This window comes from Phasianus colchicus, chromosome 6 (genome assembly GCF_987193195.1).
Source record: "Phasianus colchicus chromosome 6, bPhaCol1.hap1.1, whole genome shotgun sequence".
Classification (NCBI taxonomy): domain Eukaryota; kingdom Metazoa; phylum Chordata; class Aves; order Galliformes; family Phasianidae; genus Phasianus; species Phasianus colchicus.
The window spans coordinates 15,490,976-15,517,225 of NC_143441.1; the positions used below are offsets into that span (position 1 = coordinate 15,490,976).

The window sequence follows — 26,250 nt, forward strand, 5'->3', positions numbered from 1 at the left end:
AAATGTTGAAAATACTTGACATATATTACTAGATTCATCGTAGGCATCATCATAAATGTATGGAGAGAACTGAAATTTTTGTGGAACATCGTGTCATGTTTTGATGCTTGTGTAATATGTCTTAAGAAATTAATAGCTGTATGAAATAAAATAACAGAGGAAAATGAGCTAGTCATGGTTCAAATAGCTTACTCTTCTTTTATTATGAAATTAATAAAATGAGAAATACTAAGTCATAAAACTCCAAAAGATGTGACTCCCTTTGTTCCATAGACATTCTTCAGAAGATTGCTGCTGTTAAAAATCAAAGAGAATGGGTTATAGCAAGTGGAGCACATAAAGTAAGTGCTTTATAAAATTACAGAATCACAGAATCACAGAATCACAGAATCACAGAATTGCCAGGGTTGGAAGGGACCTCAAGGATCATGAAACTCCAACCCCCCTGCCACATGCAGGGCCACCACCATTCCACCTAATGCTAGACCAGACTGCCCAGGGCCCCATCCAATCTGGCTTTGAACACCTCCAGGGACAGGGCATCCACAACCTCCCTGGGCAGCCTGTTCCAGTACCTCACCACTCTCTCCGTAAAGAATTTCCCCCTGACATCCAACCTATATCTCCCTTCCCTCAGCTTAAAACCATTTCCCCTTGTCCTGCTGTCACTCACCCTTTCAAAGAGTTGATTCCCCTCCTCTTTGTAGGCTCCCTTTATGTACTGAAAGGCTGCAATGAGGTCACCCCGCAGCCTTCTTTTCTCCAGGCTGAACAAGCCCAGCTCCCTCAGCCTGTCCTCATAGGGGAGGTGCTCCAGTCCCCTGATCATCTTTGTGGCCCTCCTCTGGACCCTCTCCAACAGCTCCCTGTCTTTCTTGTACTGGGGGCTCCAGACCTGGACGCAGGTCATTACTTACCAAAACCAATTAGCTACTTAACTAAATGACTTATCCACTTCAGATTTAGTTAACACTGAACTCCTAATAATACTAAGTTGGTAGAGTAAGATAATCTAAATTCTATTTTCTTAGTATGACTTAGCATAATATATATATATTTTTTCTTGTATATGACTTAATTGATCTAATGCATGGTTATTAGTTGTTTGAGGTAATTGAATCCTAAATGTTTCAAATAAACCAATTCCAATAGTCGAGTTTACACTGTCCTGAACTACATATTATTATGACATAACTTGTTTTTAAATTTCTGCTATGATTATTCACTTAGACAACACTGTGTGCCAGCCTTGCTAGAGATTACAGTTAACAGAAGGTCTACACTTAATGTATTTTATTGATGATTTCTGGCCAAACTCAGTAATGTTAGAGATAAAAATCAGTATAACTAGTGATTTGTGATTCTATTATGTTGCAGTTGGAGATTATGAATAGGTAGTATTTTTAGAAGATCTAGACAAATATGATTTTTTTCTTTGATATACATCATTAACAAAATGTATGTGAGGTCTTAAATTATGTACTGCATAATTTAAATACAGGCTTAAAAATAGCTTTTTACACCAGAAGGTTTTAATCTACAGTTTTGAAGTGTTTTGCAGGGGAACATTTATTACAAAGTTACATTAAATTGGACAGGCACTTGAACAGTCATGAGAGATACATCCTTAAATGTGAAACATCTTTCTTTGTCCTAAGTCTCTTTGTATTTATACGTACCTGGAGCATATTTTAAAAGTCCCTGAAATTTTTATTTCATTTTTTAAGACACTTGTATCTTAATTTTCAAAATTTATGACTTTTCAGTACATCTTTTTTGTTTGTTTGTTTAAGTCATGAAGAAAAATGTGAAATTTATATTCATTTATCTTGTTTCATATTTCATTTTCTAGACCTTAGTAAATTTGTTATCTGCCAGAGACAGCAATGTGCTTCTGGGTGCTCTCCTTGCCCTGATTAGCTTAGCAGAAAGGTAGGCTCAACTTCACATGCTGTTCACAATAAGCATTTTATTGTTTTTTCTTGATATCATATTAAAACTGCTGCTTGTGTGGAACACTTCTTTAAAAAAAAAAAAGAAAGAAATCTTGTTCTGGAGAAGTCTAGGAAGTGTGTTTCATTTTACAGTAAAATAGTAGGAAGGAGAAGTTGAAAAGACTTTACTAGCTTCTAAGTAGAAACCTCAGTCCTTGCATTAATTTACACTTCTCACTTGTGTGGAGAAGTTTGCAAGACTGGAGTCATGGGAATCCCTCTGTTATCCCTGTGCAGGATTCTGTAATTCTTACTGATTTACACCTGTATAAAAATATTTTATATTAAACTCAATAGAACAGTATTCCACAATAACCAAAACTAATACTGTTCAGTGTAGTAAATTATCATATAATTGTTTGAGTTGGATGGGACCCATAAAGTTCATATAGTCTACTCACCCTGCAATGAAGAGGGACACCTTCAGCTACATCAGGGTGCTTAGAACCTATGCATAATGAATACATACATCTATGTACATGTATCTTCTCTTTTCTAGTGACCATTTTAAATAAAGATGTTTGTTTTTTCTCTTTTTCATTCCTAATAACTTAATTCTTAATGTATTCCAGACTTGTGTAACAATTTTGTGATTTAAATGAAAAAAGAAAGAGGAAAATTGTAAAACTGAAAAGAGTAATGCAATTCCTTGAGATCAGTAAAAAGTTAACTACTAACTTTTCTATTTTTTTTCCACAAATGTATTTCATTCTATTTCTATTTCAATTTATGGATTTTTAAAATATACATACATTTTAATAGTTGAAATAATATTCCAGTCTTGATGTACCCCATTTGCTTGATTTCTAGCATGAAACAAATTAAATACATTTGCATCTTTACTTTTATGCATTCAGATGTTCATTTATGTTATGTTTTTTTTTTTTCTAAGAAAATCAGAAACTATTGTAGTGACAGACTTGACATAATGTATCTTTGTGGCTCTAAGTATTTGTGATATTATTAGATAAGATTGGAGGAAGAGATACTGGTCAATACAATGTATAAGGAACGAGATGAAAGAGCAATGTGTTTTCAATATACTTTAATTTGATATAAATGCCAGGAATAATCAATTTGCAGTCCAGAATGTAGGGAGAAGATATGTGAGCTCAACATTGTTGAGAACTTGCTGGTGATATTACGTGAATACGATTTGCTTTCTAAAAGGTGAGAGTTCACTTATGGGTTAATTATGTTGAAGTATTTTTGACTTTCTCATTTAGAGATATATTTATTTAGAGGAATTAGATAACGTGCCATTTTAATATTCTGACACCTATGTATTTTCTATCAGTTACAGTAATGATAAATAGTTGATACTGTGACATGTTTTCTAGTAATTCTGTTATAGACTCACTTTCTGATGATGTTCTACAGTGCAAATAAATCGTAATGTTACTATAGAGTGATAGAAAAATGATTTTTTTTTTTATATATCTCCGCTTAACTGCTGAAACCTGAATGGTTAGATGGAAAGCATATTGAGCTCAGTTCAGATATTGAATATAAATTAGTAAAAAAAACTGCAATACGTGTAGCTCTGTAGTTTATGTCAGAGGCTGTGTCAGAATCCACATCACACTAATAAAAAAAATTGTTATGATCCTTAAACACCCTTTAAGCTCAGCTGAGCTTCTTAGCTGAGCATAACATATCTTTAGTAAGAAATAGACTTTTGAAGCTGACATTTCACATATGCTATCCACATTTAAAAGTCAGAAGTTTTTTTAAAAACTTCACATATGTAAATTTAATTGCTTCACGTATGTAAATTATTTTGCATATGATTAGAAATAATGAAAATGCCAACATCTTTTTACTTCATTTCTGCATTTGAAATTACATAGATCATATATAATCCAAAAGGGTTTTTAGAAAAATTGGAATTTGGCTGTTAGCAGGATACTGATGAACTTCATTGCTCATTACCAATAATTTTAAATTCAGGTAGGGATTCTCACGTTTCATCAAACATGAATGCAACTTTTTACTCTCAAGTGGAGATGGAAATCCCTAACCATAGTCGCTCTAGAAAATCCATCTTAATTACATTGAAATGAATGGAAATCCAATAGGATTTTGTAAACATTTTATTCAAACCATACAGGTGAAGAATCCGGATTCAGGTTATTCAGTTTCCACTGAGGGACTTCACACTTGTATGCATACTTTACACATGCAGTACTATTTGTTTTACTTGTAATGCCATTGACAAGAAGTTTTCTTTAAACTCTTCCTTTTTTTCAGTATGTGGTCTAGTTTGTTTTTTAAACATTTGCTGAATTTTCTCCTCTTTGCTGACAATACAAATTAATCTCTTACTGAATTTTTTAGGCTTACAGCAGAGTTGTTACGTCTTCTCTGTGCAGAGTCACAAGTCAAAGAACAAGTTAAAATTTATGAAGGAGTTCCAGTTTTGCTCAGTTTACTCCATTCCGATCATATCAAGCTTTTGTGGAGTGTAGTTTGGATTCTGGTACAGGTTTGTGAAGACCCTGAGACTAGCGTGGAAATCCGGATTTGGGGTGGAATCAAGCAGCTACTTCATGTATTACAGGGGTAGGTTTTCTTTCCTGACATTTTGCCAATATGTGAGAATGTGCCATCTTTTAAGATACATTTGACCATTCTCATTTTATTTAATAAAATACTGCATCTAATAGTCTTGCTCAGTTGTGTCTGATATCTATAGAAATTAAAAAGCAATTTTAAATGTAATGAAAAATCTGGATTTTTTTTTTTCAACTATGCATATTTCATTGGTCTCTTACAGTGTTTTTCATATTTTTAATTTTAATTTTATTTTTTAAAATTATTTTTTCAGGGATAGAAATCTCGTTTCTGATCGCTCTTCAGTTGGAAGTTTATCTAGTGCAAATGCAGCAGGGAGAATTCAACATCTTCATTTGTCAGACGATTTGAGTCTTGATGAGATACAAGAAAATACTTTCTCCCTTCAAGCAGGTTGATTTACAAGGCATAGTTCTCTCTCATGTGCTCACTTACACCTTGTGCAAAGGGATTCAAACCATTTCAAAATTGAAATTATAAACATTTATACCAGCTAGTATTTGTACTCCCACCTTGCACAGCAGCACCAATTCAGCTCTGCTTTTTTCTAAATGTGCAATATCAACACATATTTTTAAACACCACTTTTTTTTTATAAGAAAGAAACAAAGGATTTAATTTCAAGTACACAGAAGTCATATGTGTTTCCCCTCCCTGTATAAACACCTCTTAATTTGTTATTTATTTGTTTTTAGCCTGAGATTCATTTTATTTCATTCCTCTATTGAAACTTACTGCAGTACGTCAGTAATGAATTGATTATAGTGGAACATTTTCAGAGTGATATTTGAAAGAGAAAAGTGAGGAACTGTTTACTGACTAAAACCCTCATGTATCATGCACCCTGTGCTGCTTGAGGGGTGCAGTGTTAGAAGAACTGGGTGTGAAGATGATTCTGGCAAAAAAAAGGAGGAACTAGAGTGAAAGTGGTTTTTTTTTTTTTTTTTTTTTTTTCCAATCTCTGTTTCTCCCTATCTAAATGTATTCTAACTGGTGATTCATTAAATTAATTTTCTCCAAATTAATTCTGTTTTGCTTGTGATGATGTGATAATAATTGGTAAGCAATTTCCCAGTATCTACACCCATGAGCTTTTCTATCCTATTTTCTCCCTCTCTTCTGTTGTGAAGGAGGAGTGAATGAATGGTGCGGTGAGCATTTGGCCCTTACCTGCTATGCCATCTGAATATCTTTATGGATCTGGCCCTAAATATTACATCTGAATTTTTGTTCTAGCTTGTTGTGCTGCAATTACTGAACTGGTGCTCAATGACACTAACGCTTACCAAGTAGTACAGGTAGGAAGACTTCATTCAGTTAAGTAAGGCACTGTAGTTTAGGATTTGACTTATTTGTTCTTATTGGTCACCATAATTTAATTAATAAGCAGAATATGTTTTAATGTGATTGGACAGTATTGCTTTCTATAACTTTCATGTACATTTTCTATAATAGTATATTTTTTTCATACATTTATGAACACACAAATATACTCAAAGATAGTATCTAGGTATTTAGAATAATAATAGATAGCTTTTTTTATGGGTTATTTTGGTAGGCATCTCCTGACATGATTTTGCTGCAATTTTGCTGCAGACTAGTAAGTGTCATCCTGGAATTATCTGAGAAATACAAACTCTTAGTTCCCAGCTGTGCAGCTGAGCATTGTGTTCTTTCACAGAAAAATTTCCATTTTCCTCAGAGTCTGGTATTTCTAAGAAAAATTCCTGGCACTCCATCCCCAGGGGTGTGCTTCTGGACAGCATTTTAAAATGTAACACTTCAATCAGTTCAGGCTATGGTTCTGAAAACCGTTCTTTAAAATCTCTGGTTTGTATTGCATTCATTGCTGAAGACAAAAATATTTAGAACAGTAATTCCAGCTGTAATCCATCATCTACATATTAGCTTAAAATCCAGCCAGAGGTATTCCTAAAACAAACTGAGAGAACAGAGAGTCTTGAATATGTTAGGTAGAGAAGTTCATGTATATGACAAAAACATTGTTCAGGCAGAATGGAATGGAAGTAAGTCTAGAAAAAATATTATCTATATATCTAAAACATTAAAATTGTTATTAAATCATAAAATTCCATTAACTTTAAAGCTTCACATGTTTTAAGCTAGTCTGATTTCATAAAAATAAAATGTCTCTTATTTAAAGTTGTTATATTTTGAAAACATAGCAACTCTTGGGAATCCTACTGAAGAATCACTAAAGCTATCTTGTCTGGTGTCTCTCCAGCTTATGATACTGCTTCACTGTATGTCTGTAAGCTGTTTTGTAGCATCCGTTTAAGAGTTAGGATGGTTTCATTCTTACGTAAGTAAGAAATGAAGTAAACTTCATTTACCTTATTTCAGCATATAAATCCAGTATGGAATAGGAAGCTGAGATTTTGCAAGTCAGTATTAGATTCTGACTTATCTGAAGTAACAATGTTTTTTATTCATGGTTTCTGTGTGAAGGAATGCTATTAATGTTGACCTTTCTCTGTTTCCAGGCAAATGGAGTATATATAATAGCAAAACTGGTTTTACCAGACAAAGAAAAGAATGCTGAAAAAGCTTATTTATTACAGGTAACTCCTTTTAGTATAACTACATGTGGAAATTCCAAAACAGTCCCTGAGATTTTTTTGTTGTTTTGTTGTTTAAAAGTTTAGTCTAAAGTACAGTAGACATCTTGCTTGAAGAGAAAATAGAACAAAATCAGTAATAACAAATAGTCCAAGAAGTAAAAACTCAATTGTAATTCACTTTATGGTACTTTATTCTGATCTACTTTGTTTCTCGCACTTTATACAGTGTGAAGGGAAATGAGTATTTTTCCTTCGATAGTCTCTCCTCTACTTCTTCAGGCTTCTCAGAATTAGATTCTTTTCTTGTGTGCTTTGGTCTTCATTGACATTCAGTGAAGTCTGGATGTTGTACTAATATCTGCTTCTTTCTGGAGCATCATACTGCGGCTGTTAAATACAGGAAAACTTCACATGAAATAGAGCAAATCTAAATGTAGAATAAATAAATAGCAAGTAAGTGTAGAATGATTTTTGTTTTTGAAAGAGATAAATTCTCAGTTAGAGGCATTTCCTTACTTCCACTGTTTCAGATATCAATACCTTATTTCCATTTGATTTATTTCACAATCATCTTTTTTTAGTCAGCCATATTGTATAGCAAGTAAAGTCAATGATTCTTGATGCAGAGAATTCAAAATGCATTGTATAAAAGTGTATGTATTAACAACCTGTCAGTGGATGTTTTACAAACAAACTTTTTTCAGTAGAGATGATTTAGAAACTTTTCTCCATTCTTTTTTTTGTTCCCCCTAAATAATCTTGCCTACTTTTAAAGAATAGAATGTACTTAAAAAACTGTTGTTACTCTTTTCATTATCATGCTAATGATGTAATCTACCTAGACATTTAAGGAAAGAGGTTATTAAACTGTTGGCAATCCCTGATGTTTATCATTGTCTTTTTTATTTATGTATAGATTTGTTATTAATTTTAGCTTTTCCTACTGTAGTGCTATGCTTTCAGAGCCCTGAGATTTCTCTTCAGTATGGAAAGAAATAGACATATCTTCAGAAGGTATACTAAAAAAATGTTTTGTGAAACTCCTTTATAATAGCTTTCAGAAGGTATCGTTGCAATCAGAAAGATAATGTTTTTAAATGCCAGTCATTTTCAGCAAAAATAAGTAACAGGCAACTTCTGTCCAGTCTGTAGACACAGATAGATTTTGCTGCTTTGTATTAGTGCCAGCCTACAAGATATACATGTTCAATGTGGGGACTTCTATTGCTATGCATGCCAGAGAACCTAGCTCTGTAGGGCCTCTTTCTTCCCCTGTGAAGCAAGGTTTAAAATATGTAGAGGACGTTTAAAACTGTTGGAGATAAACCATACTTTCATCTGAAGATTATCAGATACAATCGGCAGCCCTGGATAGTGGCAACTAACGGGCAAAATTACATTTTTTTGCTGCTCAACCCTCCAGTCTTTCACATGGGAAGGATTTTACATCAAGACAGTTTACTTAAGAGTGCTAAAAAAAAGACTTGGATCAATAAGTGGAAAATGTCTTTCATCAATTAGCCGTTTGTTTCTAATTACCAGGTAGATTACAAAGGCTGCATAAAATCTAACACTTTTGGGATTAGGGTAGCATTTACACTGCTTATGACAACTACCTGGCAGCAGTGTTTTTGAATGATTTTATTCTATATTATATATTCCTAGAATTCTAAATAAAACATATATCTCATTTTTACTTTTTTAAAAAAATGATTTTGTACTAAAAAAGGACTTCAGTTTGTAATCAATATTGATAGTTGGTGTCAAGTTTTTAAAGTGATAAATCTGTCTGTTTTTTTCCCAACCCTAAAATTACTTACTTTTCCATATTTTCACTTCTGTCAGAACATTAAAAAGAAACTGACCTCCAGTTAAGCATACCAGTAATCAAAATACTGTATTGTATCTACTAGCTTACACACCTTTCTTTTCATATTTTAGACTGGATTTCCTGGGACAAAAATTCTAAGATGCATAATGTGATTCTTTAAATGCAGAAAAATTTTAAAGCTATCAAAGGTAGAAGGAGCTCAGAGAAGTTAACTATGAGCATAGTGTAAAATACTACAAGAAAAAATACAAAGGTAACTGGAAGTTTGGAAAGTGCATTGACTGTAAAGAGGCTTATAGTGTTTGGAGAACTGGCATTTATAGCAATATCCAATCCATGGAGGCTGAAGCCTAACTTATGAAAGATTCTTCAGTTTCTATATGTGTGTGTTGAGTTAAAAGAGTTAATATCTGAATACATCATTTAAGAATAAGTGTGTTATTTAGAAGATTTTGGAGTAGGAAGTAATAATAATCACTTGCTGTAGATTAATAGCTATTGTGAACATTTTCTGAGATACATAAAAATGTTAAATTTTTGTAGACTTTTTCCTACTGACTTGTTTGAAATCTTCATTGATATTGGACATTATGTGCGTGATATTAGTGCTTATGAAGAGCTGGTATCAAAGCTGAATTTATTAAAGGTAAGTAAAGAGCTTTGTAGCTTTAAGAAGATGTATTCTTTGCGTATTCTTAGCACAAGAAAGACTTGAAATATTTTATATTTACTTACTTGTCATTTAATGTATAACCAGGAGGATGAATTGAAGCAAATTGCTGAAAGTATTGAGAGCGTCAACCAGAATAAAGCACCTACAAAACATATAGACAATTATGCAATTTTAGAACATCTTGGCAGTGGAGCTTTTGGAAATGTATATAAGGTAAGCTTCCCTTTTGGCTCTAGTGTAGAGGTTGGAGAGAAACCTTCATGAAGAGGGTCTAATACCTGTTTTAAGCACAAATTTCCTTTGAATTTCAGTAGGGGAGCGTAGTTACCAGGAGGCTGTTATCCCTCTGAGCTTGTTGTTAACAGATGTCCATTTCTTTTAGTGTTTGCTGTGATTATGTTTGTCACCTCTTGTATTTATAGGATTGATCAGTATATTTCTTAGATTTACTAGTTTTACTTTGTATTGATTTCTCACTACAAAGCATGTATCTGTCTATTGCTGTGTCTGAAACTGAGTTCAAGCATGTTTTATTTCAGAAAAAAAAACATTTGGTACTGGTAGCATTTCTTTAGACATGATGAGTTTAACAGTTTACTCCTAACTGAGTGGAGGCTGAGGGAGCTGGGGCTGTTTGGTCTGGGGAAGAGGCGGCTGAGGGGAGACTATTACTGTCTTCCAGTACCTGAAAGGTGCTTACAATGAGAGCGGGGTAGGTCTCTTCTCACTGGTGACGGGTGACAAGATGAGGGGAAATGGCTGCAAGTTGCACCAAAGTAAGTTTAGGTTGGACGTTAGGAAACACTTCTTTACAGAAGGGGTGGTTAAACATTGGAATAGGCTCCCCAGGGAGGTGGTTGAGTCACCGTCCCTGGATGTGTTTAAGAGCTGTTTGGATGTAGTGCTCGGAGATATGATTTAGCAGAGGGTTGTTAGAGTTAGGATACTATGGTTAGGCTGAGGTTGGACTTGATGATCCTTGAGGTCCCTTCCAACCTGAATAATTCTATGATTCTATGATTCTAACCTGCATTGCAAAGCTCTTTTGAGTGCTCCAGTTCTTTTGGCTAATTGCATTATATACAGAAAAGACTATGACTAGTATTTGTGAGATGGTTTTGCACTCAGATAACTGATATGATAGCTATAATAATATCCTATCTATTCCCATCCTGTACCAACTTTAGAAAGGTTTTATCTTTTTGGTAGGTTAGAAAACATAATGGGCAAAATCTTCTGGCAATGAAAGAAGTCAATTTACACAATCCAGCATTTGGAAAGGACAAAAAAGACAGAGATAGCAGAGTCCAGAACATTGTCTCTGAGTTAACCATCATCAAAGAGCAGGTAGGTCTCATGGACTCTAGATTCAGGTACTGGCGTTCTGTTAACATTATTCTTCTCTTGCAGAAGGGCCTCCACCTGCTGTTACTGTTTTCATCTGTTCAGTACAATGTTGCTACTTTTTACCTAAACGTTGTCAATGTTACAAAAATTCTTGCTGCACTATTACCAGGAGTGCAAGATGGTTGATACAAATGATTCTTTTGTTGTTGGAAGCACATGAAATTTTCTCAGGAATACTGTAAGCAAACTTTTGGATTTAAAAGATAGCTGTTTTCTGTAATTGTAAATAAATATTAAAAGAAACCCATAACAATATAGACAAATCATTAATGTTTTTTAGCTATGAAAGAAAATACTTTGGTTCAGGTGTAATTGTCTTCAAACTTCCTTTACTCTATTTCAGTTGCTAACAGGAGTGTAATTATACATACATATATATATATATATAATTTTATTTTATATATTTATTTTATATATTATTATATATTTCTTATATATACTTATATAATATATATATATATATAATTATATATATATAATACACATATATATATATTTACAAAAATTGTTTGGGGGTGGCAGCAAAGTCTACTGCACTGCAGTTCATAAGCAAGTTTTTGAAATGCTTGTGGGATTCTTTCTTCCATGATGTAGCTAAGCATTATAAATACCATTCCATGAGTCTAACTATTCTAAACAACGGAATTTCTTTCCTCATTGTAGCTTTATCATCCAAATGTTGTACGTTATTATAGAACCTTCTTGGAAAGTAAGTATAAATGTAAATAATTACTATATTGTGCATGATGAAGAAGTAGAAATATACAATAGGAGTACTTACCTTTTGGAAAGAGTGTGTCATATTTGAGCAGTAAGGTCCCTTCCAGCCCTTACATCTGTGATTCTGTGATTCTACACTTTGGACAGGCTTATATTTCTTTAAAATTGAAAAAGGATGAGAAATAATAATTGTGTTTATCTATTAGTAAAATGAAAGTGTAAACATGTAGAAAATGTCATTCTCATCCTATAGAGCTAAAGATCCCTAATTTACAGTTGGAATATTAAGTAGGGTGAAAAGCTTTGGTGACTAGTGGAATGAATGGTAGTATGGCTTAGCCATATTGTCTCCTTTTTCTTTTTAAAGAGTTGTCTACCTACACCTGCCCACTGAGTGATTATTACTGAGTGATTAACAAGCATGAAATTCCTTATATTTACTGTGATATAAATGCTTCAGTTCTTACAGTGCAGTGCAGGAGGGAGGGACTGCACTCAGAGCTCTACTAGTGTTGGAGCTAGAAAAATGACTTCTCAGAAGGGATGGTGAGGCATTGGAACAGGCTGTCCAGTGAGGTGATGGAGCCACCATCCCTGGAGGTTTTTGGGAAATGTGTAGATGTGGCACATGGTTGGTGGGGATGGGTTGATGGTCAGACTATGATTTCAGAGGCATTTTCCAACCTTAATGATTCTGTGATTTTATGAAAAATTGGAAAAACATGGAACTATGGAGCTATAATGTCCAAAAAAATTAAAAATCAAAAAAGAACAGCTTTAAAAATATATTTTAACCTCAAATACTCCATTATCTTCTTCTGTATAAATGTATTTTTTAATTGAAGTTTCTTTTGTGTAGATGACAGACTGTACATAGTCATGGAACTCATAGATGGGGTGCCATTGGGAGAACACTTTCACTCTTTGAAGGAAAAGCAACAAAAATTTACAGAAGAAAGAATATGGAATATATTTATTCAAGTAAGTGAGAGGCACACATTTTTTTTTCACCAAGACCTGTCTACCTGTAGTTAGTAACTCCATTTATGTTTGTTAGGCTAATAATAAGCAAAATAATACTTATATCAGACACTAATACCTGATATGAATGTAATTTGATGTGATTTCACTTAGCTTGTCGTTAAGAATCTTTCTAAGGCTCTTTCTGTTTGTTTGAAAGCTTTGCCTAGCTCTTCGTTATCTACATAAAGAGAAGAGGATTGTTCATCGAGATCTCACTCCAAACAACGTCATGCTGGGGGATAAAGACAAAGTTAAAATTAGTAAGTAGAACTCCTTTATTTGAAGAGAACTTCCCATGATGAAAGTGAATAGAATTTCTTTACTGAAACTCACAAAAGGTTTCGGATTCTGAGGCATTGGCCACCATAGTTGGAAGCTAATAAATTATTGTGTTATAATACTGTTTTGTAAAATATTTTCTATTGCAGCTTTTGTGATCAGGTGATCATTGCCTCTAGATGTTATCAGCCATGTTTTTTTTGCAGCTGTGTATATCAAATATGACCAAGGAGATGATTTAATCCTAAAAGAACCCCCAACCTTATAGTTATATAGGTCAAGATAACTAGATTATATAGCCAGTGCTAATGAGCATGCAGAGTAAAATGACCATCTGTTCTATTCCACTCTCACCATACAACTGTTAGTATCCATCAATTGTTCTATGATCAGCTGCAGTGAGATTCTATTTCTGATGCTATAGTAATGAATATTCTTGTGTATTTCTATAATCTCTGTGCTGTGGAAGAAAGTGACTCAGAGACGTGTCAGGGTAGGATTTGAAAGCTGTAGGTGTGTGAGCAGTGCTCTGCTGTATGTCAAAAATTTACTCTTTGAATGAATTAATAGAACTAGGAATTTACATCAAGAATTACAAATGATTGAGATGCCGTAGATTTTAATGTTCTCAAAGAACTCCTGCATGATTTCTTAATGCTTATGACACAGAACCAAGTAAACAATTTGAATATTGCAGAGTTGTTATGAGAATTCTTGATGCAAAAATTAATTTATCTCCTCTAAAATAATGGGGAAAAGTAGATCTATGCACACACCAACCACAAAACTATGATTAATGATCTATAATAAGCAAATCTATTTAGCAGCTGTCATTTTATAGTATTTATACCTGATGAGTTACACATTTAAATTCATTCATGATTAATTTGTATTGCTTCAAAGCTCTAAATCTTATAGCTTTGAAATAAGGTAATTTAATGCAACATTTCTCCCCGAATGATAAAAATAAATTATCAAAATATTAAATTAAAGTAAAATACTATGTGGTTGTATCTTATACCAAGACACTGCCGCTGAGGGGCACTCTTGTCTCAGTTTAACACCTTTGCCATAGGTCTAGCCTGAGCAGAATATATAAAAGCGTAAATATATTTTTAAATTTAAGCCCAAAATTAACTTTGAAAAACTTTATATAGCTATGAAAGATTTATAGATATTGAAGAAATGGGAAAAACTGAAACTTACTTTCTACAGTGATTGGTTCAAAACTATTATGCAATATTTAAATAACCATTTAACAGTGAAAGTTTGTAATACAAATACAATACTTAAAAATAATACTTAAAAATAATCTCAATTTTCAATGAAGAATGCCAAACTTTCAGGCGTAAGAGAAATTAGTGGTAAAGGAATCAAATTATTTCATGTTGCCTACTAAACAGAGCACTAAAGACTATTACTGAAACAAAATTATTCTATGAAACTTAGTGGCTAGATTGATGTATCTACCAATCTCCATAGCTTACGAACTGTCATATTGTATTAGGATGGCAAAATAAGTTGCAATGAATGTACTTCACATGAACCTGAGATATTTCAGGTATAGCTTAAAATCAGAAATAGTGGCATTTTTCTAAAATATCATATGCCAATGAAAAGACATTATTTTGCAGAAATAGCTCCTCTTCTTGGGGCAGGTAGGTGGATCTTTCTACTGGTGGCATTAAAACTCCAAGGTCATGAAAATAAGTCATCCAGTAGCATTTTGGTTTTCTTGTGACTGTTCTGTAAGCCACTGTTTGGTTTATCTTTGGTCCAAGAGGGGTAATTTTTCCTTTTCAGGAAGTTGGGACAATCTAATGGTCAAAATGAAGACTGAAAGAGGCCTTTCTAATTCCAAAGATACAGGGGGCAACAAGAATCCTCTGTATTGACAAATTCAGTGATTTAATGTTTATTTTTATCATAAAGCAGATTGTTCTGTGCATTCCATTCTGTAGTTGTAGCAGCACCAGTTGTATTTTGGAGCATCTTAATGGTGTTAAAACAGTTTAGTAATGTTTGGAAAAGATTATTACCTGTGAAAGAGGTATCTTTCCTTCATTTCTGACAACTTAAGCTCCTGCCTTTTTTTTTTCCAGATAAATAACCACTGATGCTGTATTAAGGTGCACTAAATCTTGCAGAACTGGGATGTCCAACTCTCCCATTTTTTTTCCTAAATATTTCAAGCACCAGGACCTGAACTTACTAAATGCTCTGATGTCTTAATACTGTTTTGATGGAAAATTATGTGAAGGGTTCCAAAGATGGGGGTTTAGAACAATTTACTCAAAGTAACTGAGAGAAGTTTCAACATTGCAAACATATCTGGTTCTATTGGGATTAATATCCCATGGAATGAAATATCCAAAATGTATCTAACTTGAGGGAAAAGGGAGATCTATTGCTGATACTGTTAATTTAGCATTCTTTCTGTTTATGCTTTCTCAGCACCACAGAGCTAGGCCTTTGAGCTTTTTATTCAAATGAGAATCATCTGTGGCCTGGGTACCTAGATATGGTTTTCCTACTGAGTAGGAATATTCTGATTTAAAATCATTATTACCTATCTCGCTGTAAAAACAACTGGAATGGGAATACAATGGGTTCTGTCATAATTGTCTTAACAGTACTCTGTATCTATGTGAAAAAGGAGCCTTAAAATATTTTAAATGATATTATTTACCATGCAAATCTTACTCATTCTGAAGTAGAATTGAAATGAAGGATTTATTATAAACTGTTGACAAGTACAATGATTTTCCTTTGCTGTTTGTGCTTGGATTTAGTAAAGTACATTGTATCTTACCTGCATCATTGCACAGAGACAATGGTATAGTACCAAACTGAAAAAAAACCTGCATCATTGCACAGAGACAATGGTATAGTACCAAATTGAAAAAAATAAACTCAGTCTACTTGCATGAAACTTAAAAGTATGATCTCTAAAGGTAGTGTGGCAATTTTGTGAAAGAATAACTGATAATAGCCAGAAGACACTTATGTTAACATAACTGCATGATCATTTTACCTACAGCTTTTGGCATAAAGTAATGTTAAGATCCACCATTATTTCTTAACAAAAGCAGTCTTTTATTGAGAACTTTTAGATCTTCTATACTCCTTGGAAGCTGAATTTCTGAGAAAGTCTTTCCCAGCTATTTATTATAACTTGAAGGAAGGCCAAATCTTTTCCATTGTCTTCAGTTTATTTTTCCATTAATTTGGGCATTAGATCACTACGTTTTAGATACAACTTCCACTGTCATACCGTTGATTGGAACATGGTGTTGGCCATGTAGGTTGGATTGAAAAGGTCAGAGATGTGTTTATAACATTTTTAAAGGTGGTAGGCCTGAGCCAAGTAAATGTTATGTGGAAACAGGAAAACAGTGCAATACTGTGAAATGTGGGAAAAAAAAAAAATCAACTAATAATCAGCCCTCCACTGATAATCCAGCCCTCCACTGATAATCATTGATGTGTGAATATATTCTTTGGTTTCCTTTTTTTTTTTTTTTTTTTTTTTTTTTTGTAGCTGACTTTGGTCTTGCAAAGCAAAAGCAAGAAAACAGCAAACTTGCATCAGTAGTGGGAACCATTCTATACTCTTGGTAAGTACTACTGCATACAACATTGTGGAATGAATTTCATCTTCAGGGTGTTTTGTTTTGGGGTTTTTTTGGTTTTTTTTTTTTCAGAGTAAACAGACAAGTTAGTGATAGAGTAAGGTAAAGGTGCAAGTTGCCCACCTACAGATATTCTGCAGCAGTTGCTTGCCAGCCATTTTTTCTCTTGCCCCTTCTTGTGCATTGGCAGTAATGAGTTAAGTTGGAGGAAAAACTAAATGTCTCCTGTTCTGAGGTAACTTATTCATCTACCTATAGCCTTAAGAATAAAGAAATGAATTTTCAAGAAAAAAGAAAGGTAGGTAAAAATAAGGTTTAATTTTAATACTCTTAGCGTAATTGAGGCTTCAATATTCAGTTACATTATTCAGTTACATTGTACATGTGGACAACTTTCTGAAAAATATTTAAAGTTTTTTGTAGTGAATTTGTTTTGTATCAATAGGCATTTGGTTTTAATAATGAAATTAAAATATTTTTGCTTTTTCAAAATTTCAGAGTTGGAAAAGCAAAACACAGACATTGTTTGCAATTTACATTTAGTAAATGCATAAATGACTGCTCTCATGCTTTGCTTCAGGCAGTGCGTTATTCAGTCTGCAGAATGAGCTGCAGTTCCCTTTGGCATCCCATCTGTGGGCAAGCCAATATGAGGAACCATATCATGTTAAAATGCATTATTGATATAGCTACCTATGTTCCTACATGACTATTGCCTTGTGTTTTGTTCTCATGGAATAAATAGTATTTCCTGTCCAAAGAATTCACCTCAGTATGTCTATAGTGTATGTAACTGAGAGCATTAGATGCATATTAGATTCTCTCAAACACAGTTAATTGTGAGCAGCACAGAGTAGACTTCTGTGTAATTTATGTATGGATATATGCCATTTAATTGGGGATGCTGTATTGCCAACAGAAGTGGAATCAAGGTAAAAATCTAACTAGTGGAAAGCACTAATCCCAGTATTCATCTAATGACAGTTGGTCTGTTCTGGGCATGTCATGTATGTTCAGAATTTCTGATGACTGAAATTCTAACATCTGAAATTAATCAGGGAATTGCTAATTGGCATCATGGTTCCAGATCTCTCTTGTGTAAGATTACTGGTTAATCTTTGCCTCTCCTTACTAGTGTTTTATTTCAGAAATATGTCTATAGTATATTCAGCCGGAGCAGATAAAAATATTTCTCATTCCTACACAAGCTTGTTCCAGCTTCTTTGCAACACCTTTTTACATAAGCTGCTGTTTCTTCAGTGACTTCCTGTTTCTTCTGCTCAGCAGTTAGCTTTCTCAAGTCAGAAGCTGGCTTTCTTCTTCTTCTTCTAGGAACTTCCTATTGCCCTTATTCCGTTTACTGTATTTTGCCACTTCCAGCTCCCATAAAGTGGAATTTATTTGACATAGGAATTTGAAAAAGTAAACCACAATCAATGACAGATAAACAAACCAAGAATACTGCACAGCATTCTATCTATAATCTATCTATCTAATATATCTATAATATGTTTACTCTTTTTACCAGAACTTTTCATTCACAAAGTATCTGCCAGTTAGGAGAAAAACCTGATGCAACATAATATCCTAAGTAAAACTGGAAGCAGCTTCATCCTAAATCATTTCTGAGACGAACACTGTGTCTGTGGCACTGACAGAAGTTAACAAGCCTTTTCTAACATTGATCTTCAATCTTCTTTTCTGATGACCACATGTGATGGTTGTACACCTACCCAAATTCTTGGCTCATGTCCTTGTAATAAGTTATTAAAAGTTCTGAGCTATTAGAGGGGCTACTAGTGGTTCTTCTGAATTAGGAGGAAAGGTCAAGAACTCAGACTTTTGCCATCTGAAAATAATTAATGTTGCCACCTTTGAGACTTTTTACTTGAGATTTCCTAGAAGTCACTAACTCTTATGTTAAGGGCTCCAGAAATGAGCCCTTGTAATGTGTTAAATATTTAAGTCTATACCTTAAAGACTAATGCATAACCTGAAACTGGGTAAGGCAATTGCAATGATGCATTAATTTGTTCCTCCTGAATTCTCTTGTAGTATAGCAGAAATCATGAGTGATGGTTTGGGTAGTTAAGAGTAGTAAGATTTTGGTGTAATTATCTCCTTATCATCTTTTTGTAGCTTCTTAATAAAATTGGTTTTTGTCCACTTTTCCCTGGGCAGCTGTTGATGGGTACCTAATGTGTTTTTTCAAACAAGTTATTTGCAAAGTGTTTGCAAGCTACAGTAATCTTTGGAAGTTTCAGGTTACAAACCCTGCCCCAGTGATCCTCTGGGTCATAAGATGTAATTTTCTTGTCCTGTCTACATTCACTTCTTTTCTCTCCTATTCACTTATGTGCGAAATGTAACTGATGTCTTTGGGTCTTTCCATGTTTTGTAGGAAATTACTCTTTGAGAGTAGCTCTGCAAATATCCTACAGATTTAAATATACACACACACAAATATCATGGAGGCAGTGATCTCTGCCTGCACACAGTCAGAAGACAGAACAAGGAGAGGCTATGTATGTCTTTGTATTTAAAATGTATACTGGTGTGAAGTGATGGGTAAAGCACTAAAGTTTTTCCAATACTATGGCCATTTAAAAATACTAAAAAGGTTTTGCGAACAACTGAATGCATGGATTGCCACCTTTGATGTATTTGGCTGGTCCTGTGCATGATAGAGGGTGGTTTTTTTATTATTATTTATTTGTTGTTGTTGTTGTTGTTGTTTTGAGATAGAAACCTGTTCACAAGTAACTGTCAGTTTTTTTTTAACAGAAGCGATGAGGCTGAAGGGCAGAAGTCAGAATATAGACTTAATCAGTGCTTGAATTATTATTTTTTTTCTTTTCATTTGGATGATTTAAATTGAGGTGAATGGCTTTAACGTAATCAAAATATTGGGATTACTTTGCAAGAGCAGCAATATTAGTTCCTGCAGATAAAAAGGGAAGGATGGAGAGAAAGAGCTATGTGACAAGACAGCATTGTCATTTTAGAGTGGCAGAAATTGGTTTCTTCTGAATTGACAGGAAAATGGTTCTGGGGAGTTTGAATTGCAACTTACCCTTCTTGGAGAAGTACAGAAACAAAATAATAAATGTCAAAAATAAATAGTGGCTGATACTTATTTTTTGGACTTCACTATACGTCATTATGCAGGCCTAGATAAAAACATATCTCTCTGTGTACCAAACATGACCTGTGAAAGAAAATACTGAATCCATTTGTTAATCTATTTTATTGTGAACTATGTCATCACAAATAACAGCAGACATAGTTTTATATTTAGAGAGGAGCTTACAAATTATTTTTTGCAATTGTAATATTTTCAAATTCTACTTCATACTATTCTTATTCTAATATCACACTACTTAAATTCCTTTTAATTGATTGTGTCCTTGAATTAAAAAATCCAATGTGTCCATTTAGAATACAAAATATATCAGATGGATTTGTTTACACTTAATACATAAAAAAGAGAGGAGATGACTGCTTTAGGGAATTGGTAATGAACACTGAAGTGATTTTCCGGCTCATAAATCATCGGAAACAATCTGTTCCAAGTTGATGGTGACAGAGTCTTTATTATCCAGCTGTCTTGAAGACCTACCCAAAAGAGGTGGCAAATTATGCATTGTAAAAACAAAAAGAAAAAAGAAAAGAAAAGAGAGAGAGAGAGAACAGTGGAACAATGTTTATTTTCATGTATCCCCACCACCCACCACTTATTTGTTTCATGAAATGGATTGTAACTTATGAAGAAGGTGTATCAAAAACAAGAGGTTATCTAACCTTATCAACTCTTTGAAAGGGTAGATAACTGCAGGACGAGGGGAAATGGTTTTAAGTTGAGGGAGGGAAGATTTAGGTTGGGTGTCAGGGGGAAGTTCTTTACAGAGAGAGTGGTGAGGTGCTGGAACAGGCTGCCCAGAGAGGTTTTGGATGCCCCATGCCTAGAGGTATACAAGGCCAGATTGGATGGGGCCCTGGGCAGCCTGGTCTAGTATTAAATGGGGAGGTTGGTGGCCTTGTCAGTGGCAGGGGCATTGGAGATTCTTGATCCTTGAGGTCCCTTCCAACCTGTGATTCCATGAAGAGGTGAAGAGATGTAAGTAAAAATTTGTTGAGTCATGTTTACGGTAACTGCTTTTATAATTATATAAGCATACAGAATTTTTTTAGAAAAAAATCTGGGAAACATTGTAAATTTTGAGTTTGGTTGGCATGCAATTCCTTAAGAACTTAAATGATCATGAAAAGCTGTTGAAAAACTTTAAAGAAGAACAGACCTCTTAGGTGTCATTAAGAAGCAGGTAACAACATTCTCCACTAGTTGTGGTTTTAACACGATCTTTCTGAAACATCATTATTCTAAAATGTCAGAGAGCAGGTACTCAAAATAATACAAAATGTTTTCTCCTGGGGTTTTGAGGAAAATTATATTTCCTTTTAATTAGAGGTAATACTGTATTTTTGTATTTTCCATTATTGTTGTGGCTGTGAAAGAGGATTCCTGGATCTTAATTTCTTTTTGTGGAGTACGCATTCAGTCTGTATACTGTGTTATATTACCTAAGCTTCACTGAAAAGCTGGCTCCTGAAGAGGGCATTTGGTTTGATTAAAAGAGTGACAGAAGTTGAATAATCCTTTCAGTATATGAATACTTCATTTTTATAAGAGGATCTTCTGAAAGGCAGTTAATAGAAGTATTTACTGATAATGAAACATAGCAGTGAAACGTAATTGTGATAGAGCAGCTTTAGTTTAGGTATTGGTTTATAATAAGATATGTCAGCAAAAAGCTCTGTGCAATTTGAAGTGGGACATGCCATTCCAAAAAAGGTAAACTAGATGAACTTCAGGGAAGACCATTAGAAGTAATTGACAGTGATTGACTTATAAAAAGAAACCTAAAATGTCTGAAGTTTATACAATTTTTATAAAGTAACTAAGTTTGACTAAATAACAACAGGAAGTTCATATTTGAAATATAGACAACACCACATCTAGTCTTAAACAAACTTATACATGGGAGATGATGTGAAATATAGTAATAAAGCTTGCAAACCTCTGTATTGACATCTGGAAAAATGTTTCAGTAGAAATGATAGAAGTCCCTACCTAAAACATAATGCAACATGAGAGAATGCTACATTCTTGGACTGAAAGAAAGCCACTTTGGAATTGACATGAACTAGTTCATACAGATTTTTTTTTTTCTTCTTTCTGTCTATGGATCCTAAGAAGGGAAGGGTTTTGCTCAGAAATGCTTAGAAGTATCTTATAAAGTCAAAGCATAGGTTTTCTTGATGAAAGTTCATGTGAAAACATGCAGGTTAGTTCATACTTGTTTTCTGACAAGTGAGTGCTGCTGATATGGCTTCTAAAGACTTACTTTAAAAAAATATAAAAGAGTAGAGTATGTAATGATCTTATAAACTCAGTGATAGATTTAAACTGCAATCTGAAAGAATAAGTACTATTCTACCAAGACAATGTATTGTAAACTAGCAATATGTATTTCTTGGAAATAATTTGTTCTATGGGACTTGTATCACAATTCTTTTAATATGTATATATTTGCCTCTTTTGACTAAATGACTTAAGATTCTAGGTTTATAATCACTCTGGAACAGATAACTATGATTAACTCTTTATTATAATAAGTTATAATAATTTTATAATTATAAACTTAGTTACTTTATTATTTATTATAATAATATTGGACTTTTCATCAAACTCATTTATGAGCTTGTAAACATCTTGTAGTCCAATGCTACTGGTATTTGTTTGCAAGAGTTATTTCTCTTTCATTTGTCTTTCAAATAAGCTACATTGAGATGAGCAGTATTATTCTGACATCTGAACTGCAGGACTTGAATAGCTTTGGTAGGTTTAATCATCTTAGATTAAGCTGCCTTTAATTATATTTTTCATGGAGGCAGTTCAAATTTTCCACACCTAGAGTCCTCAAACACCTTGTCTGTGGATAGCCATTCTTTACAGGAGAATCATAAAGAGGATGACTATTATTAATACCCCATGATTTTAGACAGATGTATGTTTGTGTTTGAAAAATATATCTGTTCTTAAGAAAGTTTCTTTTGCCTGGACTATAGATCAAGTCTAGGTTCTCCACTATTTCAGCTCCATGAACAGAACTCAATGATTTTATAACTAAAGAGGTAATACAGTGTTCTCTAGAGATGTAACAGTGAGGTTGCCATACGCCCTCGCTTGCAAGCAAGCAATTGGTATAATTTTATAGAGGTCAAGATGCTCAGTTATTAAACTGAGAGATATTACTTGAAAATGAGTTGCTAAAGGCTTTAGTTTATTCCTGGAAGGAATTCTAGTGGGAATGTAGAGAAGAAAAATGTGGACTTAAATATTTTTATCATCGTAGAATCATGTGACAGTTCAGATTACATCAGTTGTCCTGTTCTGTTTCTGGACAATTTCTCATGTATGTGAGGTTCCAGGAAATCCAAATACTTAAAGTTATCTAATTGATATGTTGCTGTCAGAAAGTAATCTCTATGTGACTGGATTTCATTTTGCTTCAATTTTGCCATCCAAAAACTAGACATCTAATTCAAGTCAAGCAGTTAGATGACTACTGAAAGTAACAGAAAAAAAATAGTCATTTCCATAATGAATTTCATCCCATCTATCTTGAGCAGCTATTTTAGGGTGAGATGAATCAAACTCTCGATGTGCTTGTCTCTCTTCATTTGCGACAGAGGGAGCTGGAACAATAACTTATCATAAATCTAATTTTCAGGAGTTTAATTTTAGGTGAAATTAGCACCTTACATGAAATTGGTTATTTGAGATTTAAGTTTTATTTTTGAGTTGTTATAAAATTGGATTTGCTACTGCTTGTAGTCATATTCTTGCAGATAATTATTTTTTTATATCTCCCTTTCAGTTTTAAATATTCATGTGATTTCTTGTTAGGTTTGGCTGTCTTGTACAAAGTACACTGAATAAAATTTATTCTAGAAGGCATATAGCTCAGTAAGCAAAATCATTTACCATTTTTAAGTGTTCAGATTTCTGTTAAATTGAGAGAAGACAAAAGGCTTTTCCTTTTGTTGATCTGTTTGTAAAGTTACAGATTTGAGACCATTCCCTAAAGCATTTTGTAGGAAATTGCTGTTGTAATTCACTGGAAAATTTGTATCTGGTCAGAAAGAATCAGTTCTGAAAACTATCTGTCATAGAATCATAGGATTGTAGAATCTCTTGAGCTGGAAAACACCTTTAAATGTCATCTAGTCCAACTCCCCTGCAGTGAACAGGGACACCTACAGCTGGAGCAATGTGCTCAGAGCCCCATCCAGCCTGATCTTGAATGTCTCCGGGGCTGGGGCATTCACCACATCTCTGGGCAGGCTGTTCCAGTGCTTCACAACCCTTACCGTAAAAACCTTTTTCTTATATCCTCTTCTTACCCTTTATAACCTCTCTTTTAGTTTGAAACAATTTCCCCTTGTCCTGTTACAGCAGACCGATGATGCACATCACATTACCAACACCTTTTAGAATATGAATGTTTCAGTTTCTGTGCACATGGGTAGCACGTTCCCACAACTTACAAATATAATTTATCTACAGCATTTCTGTTAAAACTGACAGCCTGACATTCTGCTAGTTATTTTTATATGCTTTAGAATACTAGATGTGTTGTCCATGAAACGATGCTTGCCTTCAGTAATATAAATAAAAAAGTACATTGAAAAGAGATTTTTATTTTTCAGGTTTCAGAATCTGACTTTTACCTCCTCTTGCTGTTTTAGATTTTGTACCATGATGCATCTGAAGGAAAAGTCAGTATAAATTAGCACTTCAATGTGTTTTTCTGTTTTATGTCTCCCAGAAGCTCTGTATGTAATACAGGAACACTAAACTACATATGGGTGGTACTTTGATTTTTCCTTGTATTTAACCAGATGTACATATGATGATCTTGAAAATTCAGAAGCATAAAACCAGTTGAAACAATTATAGAATTTTGAGCTTAATTAGATATATTTTTTTTTACTGTTAATGTGAAATGTGCTTCTTTATAATGTATGTTAGTAATAGAAACATCACCTTTTCTGATAGAGCATTTAAGGCTTTTAAAATTGTCCTGAAATAAGTTAAAAAAAAAAAAAAAAAAAAAAGCCTAGAAACATGTAGTAGTTTTACAAACTGGCAGCAAACTTTTTTTCCAGATCAACAGATACAGTATGTAAACAAGAAGGTCAAATTCAGACTTAATTGGATCATTAAAAAATATTTTGCCAATATATCCACACATTGTATTTGTGTCTGTATCGTGATGAGAGGAAAAAAGATTGCAAATACATTTTAACTTTTAAAAAGCTAATAGAAACCCTTCAGCTGGATACAATTTCATCGGCTTTTATATGCAGCTCCAATATTTCTGGTCAGTTTGTAAAGGGTTCTTAAGTATTGATAACCTGGCCTTTGCACTGTGTTGAGAGTTTTTCTTTTTTTTTCCCAAGGTAGGTAAATCATACTGCAATCGTTTTCCTACTAGATTTCTGAAATACAGTATGCACAGAATACTGTTCTGGCTGGAAAATTCTAGAAGCCCAGAATTTGTTTTTATGTAGAAGTGTACTATGTACATAAGTGTACTGGACTGTACATAAGTGTTCATATGTACATAGATGAAAATACACATAGATCGCTCGGAAAGTAATGCCTCCTATTTCTTTCCATGGAAACTATAACGGATACAAAAACAATAGCACCACTTGATAGAGCAAATTCTCAGCTACAGAACACTATTTTTCAACATAGTCACCACTATTAACCAATTTGCACAGATGAGTAGACTGAGATGCTCTTTGTTTCATGGGGTGACAGCTGTGCATGGCCATCCAGGACGTCTTGTCTTTCATATCACTGTTGCAACTGCTGAAATGCATCACCCATTACCTCATTGTGCTCACATCCACTGTTTGGTTTCCAGAAACATTCAACAAGTGTCAAAAAATGTCAGCGGGTGCAATTTTTTCAATGTGGAGGAATTCAGTGACACCTCTTTGCTTTGTCCACATTTCCATGTCAGACACCATTCTGTCAGACTGCCCCCTTGTTGCCATTTGGCAACAATATGTAACAGAATACTGGTGGGAAGGCTCAACCTCTACTGCTCTACCATCACCACCTGCCTCTGATGTTGTGGCCAATATAATAAAATGGGAGGCATTACTTTCAGAGCTCTCTTTGTATAGATATGTGCAAATATATACACACACACATCTCTATATATAAAACAAGAAGTGTTTGTGCATGTAGAGATCTAATTCAGTTTAGACAGCAAGAGGCAACAGAAACGGTGAACATCAGTGAGATTTATCCTTCCATTTTAAAGATACTTTAAAAATAAGTGCTTAAGCAATGAAGTGTTTATTTGCTACTGCTCTGTGAGATTCAGAAAGAACTCCCTTTTACTGGCAATGAAGGTTTATATGTGTAAAAGCAGTGAAAATATAAAGTTGTTAG

General features: G+C 33.9%; 1 protein-coding gene across 12 annotated transcripts in view; it reads left to right on the top strand.

The window, feature by feature from the left end:
* NEK10 (NIMA related kinase 10) overlaps positions 1-26,250 on the top strand; it is an 88,769-nt gene that overhangs the window by 13,599 nt on the left and 48,920 nt on the right. For all 12 annotated transcript variants that reach the window (XR_016467717.1, XM_090142533.1, XM_090142537.1 and 9 more), the window contains exons 9-23: positions 274-341; positions 1,853-1,932; positions 3,078-3,164; positions 4,332-4,556; positions 4,822-4,961; positions 5,805-5,866; positions 7,073-7,150; positions 8,100-8,164; positions 9,525-9,627; positions 9,739-9,867; positions 10,864-11,001; positions 11,725-11,770; positions 12,641-12,762; positions 12,962-13,064; positions 16,625-16,700. Coding sequence is in view for 11 of the 12 variants with exons in the window: in XM_090142533.1 (XP_089998659.1) it covers positions 274-341; positions 1,853-1,932; positions 3,078-3,164; positions 4,332-4,556; positions 4,822-4,961; positions 5,805-5,866; positions 7,073-7,150; positions 8,100-8,164; positions 9,525-9,627; positions 9,739-9,867; positions 10,864-11,001; positions 11,725-11,770; positions 12,641-12,762; positions 12,962-13,064; positions 16,625-16,700 (1,522 nt within the window). In the remaining variant the exon portion in view is untranslated. The remainder of the gene's footprint in view (positions 1-273; positions 342-1,852; positions 1,933-3,077; positions 3,165-4,331; positions 4,557-4,821; positions 4,962-5,804; positions 5,867-7,072; positions 7,151-8,099; positions 8,165-9,524; positions 9,628-9,738; positions 9,868-10,863; positions 11,002-11,724; positions 11,771-12,640; positions 12,763-12,961; positions 13,065-16,624; positions 16,701-26,250) is intronic.